General features: G+C 45.2%; 1 protein-coding gene across 1 annotated transcript; it reads right to left on the minus strand.

The window, feature by feature from the left end:
- Positions 1 to 617: 617 nt before the first annotated feature.
- LOC138355503 (uncharacterized) lies at positions 618 to 1,070 on the minus strand. The gene has a single exon (XM_069310701.1). It carries the CDS (start codon positions 1,068 to 1,070, stop codon positions 618 to 620), a length of 453 nt encoding a protein of 150 aa, XP_069166802.1.
- Between the last annotated feature and the right edge of the window lie 1,682 nt (positions 1,071 to 2,752).

The raw sequence follows: 2,752 nt of genomic DNA on the forward strand, positions 1-2,752 counted from the left end.
ATGCTAGGTGCTCCTGATTTGTGGACAACAATCCTATGCCGTGCGTCTGCGCAACACCCACGCTCATGCCCGGAGGAGGAGGGAGAGGGGCTGAGAAGAGAACCGCACCTGACTGCAGCTGGACCTGTGAACAACCCCTCCTAGACAGTGGTTATTCGGCACCCCATATTGGCTAGTTACGGTTGGACCTCGCCCCTGAGAAGTCGTCGCATTGCTTCAGCCCTCCCCTAGAAAACTTCAGCTCGAGGTGAGCCACTGTCTTCCCTGTTTCATTTCTATTTCTGTGTATGTTGATTACCACGTGGTCGGTCGTCCCATACCCCATAGGCGACCACCTCCACAGTACACTCAGTCAGCTTATTGTTTACCCACACTCTCTTTGTCAGTCTGGACATGGTAGTAGATGCCTTACCGATGAGTTTGTTTAGTTCCGTATCAAGAGAGAAGGAGTCAGATTGTGGAGCCCAGGTACACGAAGTCGTGAGCGACTTTCAGTTTGGAATTGGAGATGCTGATGTCAGGTGGGGAGTCACTCCTTGTCCCATGATCTGTGTTTTCTTCAGGCTGATGGGGAGTCCGAAAACCTGACAGGCCTCGTGGAAGCGGTTCATGAACTGTTAGAGGTCTTCGGATGAATGGGCAGTGACTGCTGAATCGTCACCAAAAAGGAAGGCTTGCAAACATCTCAGCCGAACCTTTGTCTTGGCTTTCAGCCTGGCGAGGTTGAAGAGCTTTCCCTCCGACCTGGTCCAGAGGTAGATGCCTTCCGTGGCAGATCCGAAGGCGTGCTGCAGCAAAACTGCAAAGAAGATCCCGAATAGGGTTGGAGCCAGGACGCAGCCCTGCTTTACTCCACTTCGGATGTCAAAGGCATCTGATGTTAGGCCATCAAAGACCATGAAGGCCACCATGTTCTCGTGAAAAGATCTGATGATGCTGAGGAGCCTGGGTGGGCATGCGATCTTGAGGAGGATCTTGAAAAGGCCATCCCTGCTGACGAGGTCGAAGGCCTTCGTCAGATCGTCAGATCTATGAAGGCTACGAAGAGTGGCTGCTTCTGTTCCCTGCATTTCTCCTGCAGTTGTCTGAGGGAAAAGACCAAGTCGATGGGGACCTGTTAGCTCGGAATTCGCATTTTGTGAGGGGATTCCGAGTCTGAGTGGAATCCACTCTCTCTGCAAGTACTTGGAGCCTCTTCATTGTGACTCGAGCAAACAGCTTTCCAACAATACTGAGGAGGGAGATTCCACAGTAATTGTTGCAGTCGCCCCGTCACCTTTATTCTTATACAGCGTGACGATGTTGGCGTCTCTCATGTCCTGTGACATCTCTCTCCTTCCCAGCAGAGTCAGAGAATTTCATGAAGCTCCATGAGCAGGTTGCCTCTGCAGCACTTCAAGGTCTCAGCAGGTATACCGACTTTTCCAGGAGTTTTGCCAAAAGGAAGGGAGTCAAGGGCCTCGCTGAGTTCTTCGGGGGTCGTTTCGCTGTTGAGCTCCATTAACACAGACAGGCACTTAATGGCGCTCAGGGCGTCTTCGGTGATCACTGTTACGAATCCATATATTTGATTCTAACATTTATCATGATAAACATGTAAGTCCATTAATCCTTTCCTCAGTTATTTAAATTAACCATATGTCCATTTGTTTTCCAGTATGCATGTTTGATTTATATGTAACATGCTGTAGTGTGTGTGTATGTAATATTTTGTTAATGATATTGCATGTTCATTCCTGTGGGGGGGGGGAGACAGTGGCGTCTCATGGGGGGGATGACCATATTTGGGATGTTCCAGTATGCGTGCAGTGTATCAAGCTAGCGTTGTGGGACATTTGGGGCTTGACTCTATATATTTAAATATTTATGTAATAAAAATCAATTACGAAGGACCACCCGCTTTTATAGTAAAGAGGGAAACTAAGAAAATATGATCATTAGAAAATTCCTAGATGAACCAGTAACTATGGATAAAATACTAGAGAATATGATCACTGAAATAATTAATGGGCTGTATAATTAAATGAATCAAAGCCTCAAACACCTACATTGGGGGGTTATTACTGGAACTCAGTACGTCCAGGAACTAGTGTGGTTCGTTCACCAGTCCAATGTATAATAATCTAATCCTATGAACATTTATAGAGTCATTATCGTTATCATCAATGAGAACATAGATTATGAACATGAATAATAATAATCATAATAAACACATGTTAATCCAATGAATAGAGTTCTGCATGTAAAAGAGTACAGATAATGGAAATCGAGGAATACAAAAAGGAATCTTAGCTTAAAGACGATTTCCAAGAAGTTAGTTACGACTCGTCCTCTGATTCTCCTGGACTCGTCATGGAACACTGGGAGTTGATTAACATGGGAAATGACAGCTCGGAGAATTCTTCACACACGCTGTAAATCAAATTGTTTTCAGTAGTAACAGATTAAGTTACTAGACATCTATGTTCAAAAAATTGATATTAACAATAAGAGAAAATAATGACCTGTAGTTTTTTATTGTCGCACGGCGTCACGACAAGCTACCCAGCTATAAACCCACCCCCTATATGATGCATCAAATAAGGATAAGGTACTTAGCTAATATGGGCACTGTGTAAGTTAAGGCTTGCCGAAGTTCGCGTCCTAGGTTCCGGTCTAGCCTATCCTAGATACTGACGCGCTTCACTGGCCGGTCACGTGGTATTACATAGAACCAAATTTAACAGGTTCTGGCCGAATATCAAATTAATCT

The sequence above is a fragment of the Procambarus clarkii genome, chromosome 67, assembly GCF_040958095.1.
Source record: "Procambarus clarkii isolate CNS0578487 chromosome 67, FALCON_Pclarkii_2.0, whole genome shotgun sequence".
Classification (NCBI taxonomy): Eukaryota; Metazoa; Arthropoda; class Malacostraca; order Decapoda; family Cambaridae; genus Procambarus; species Procambarus clarkii.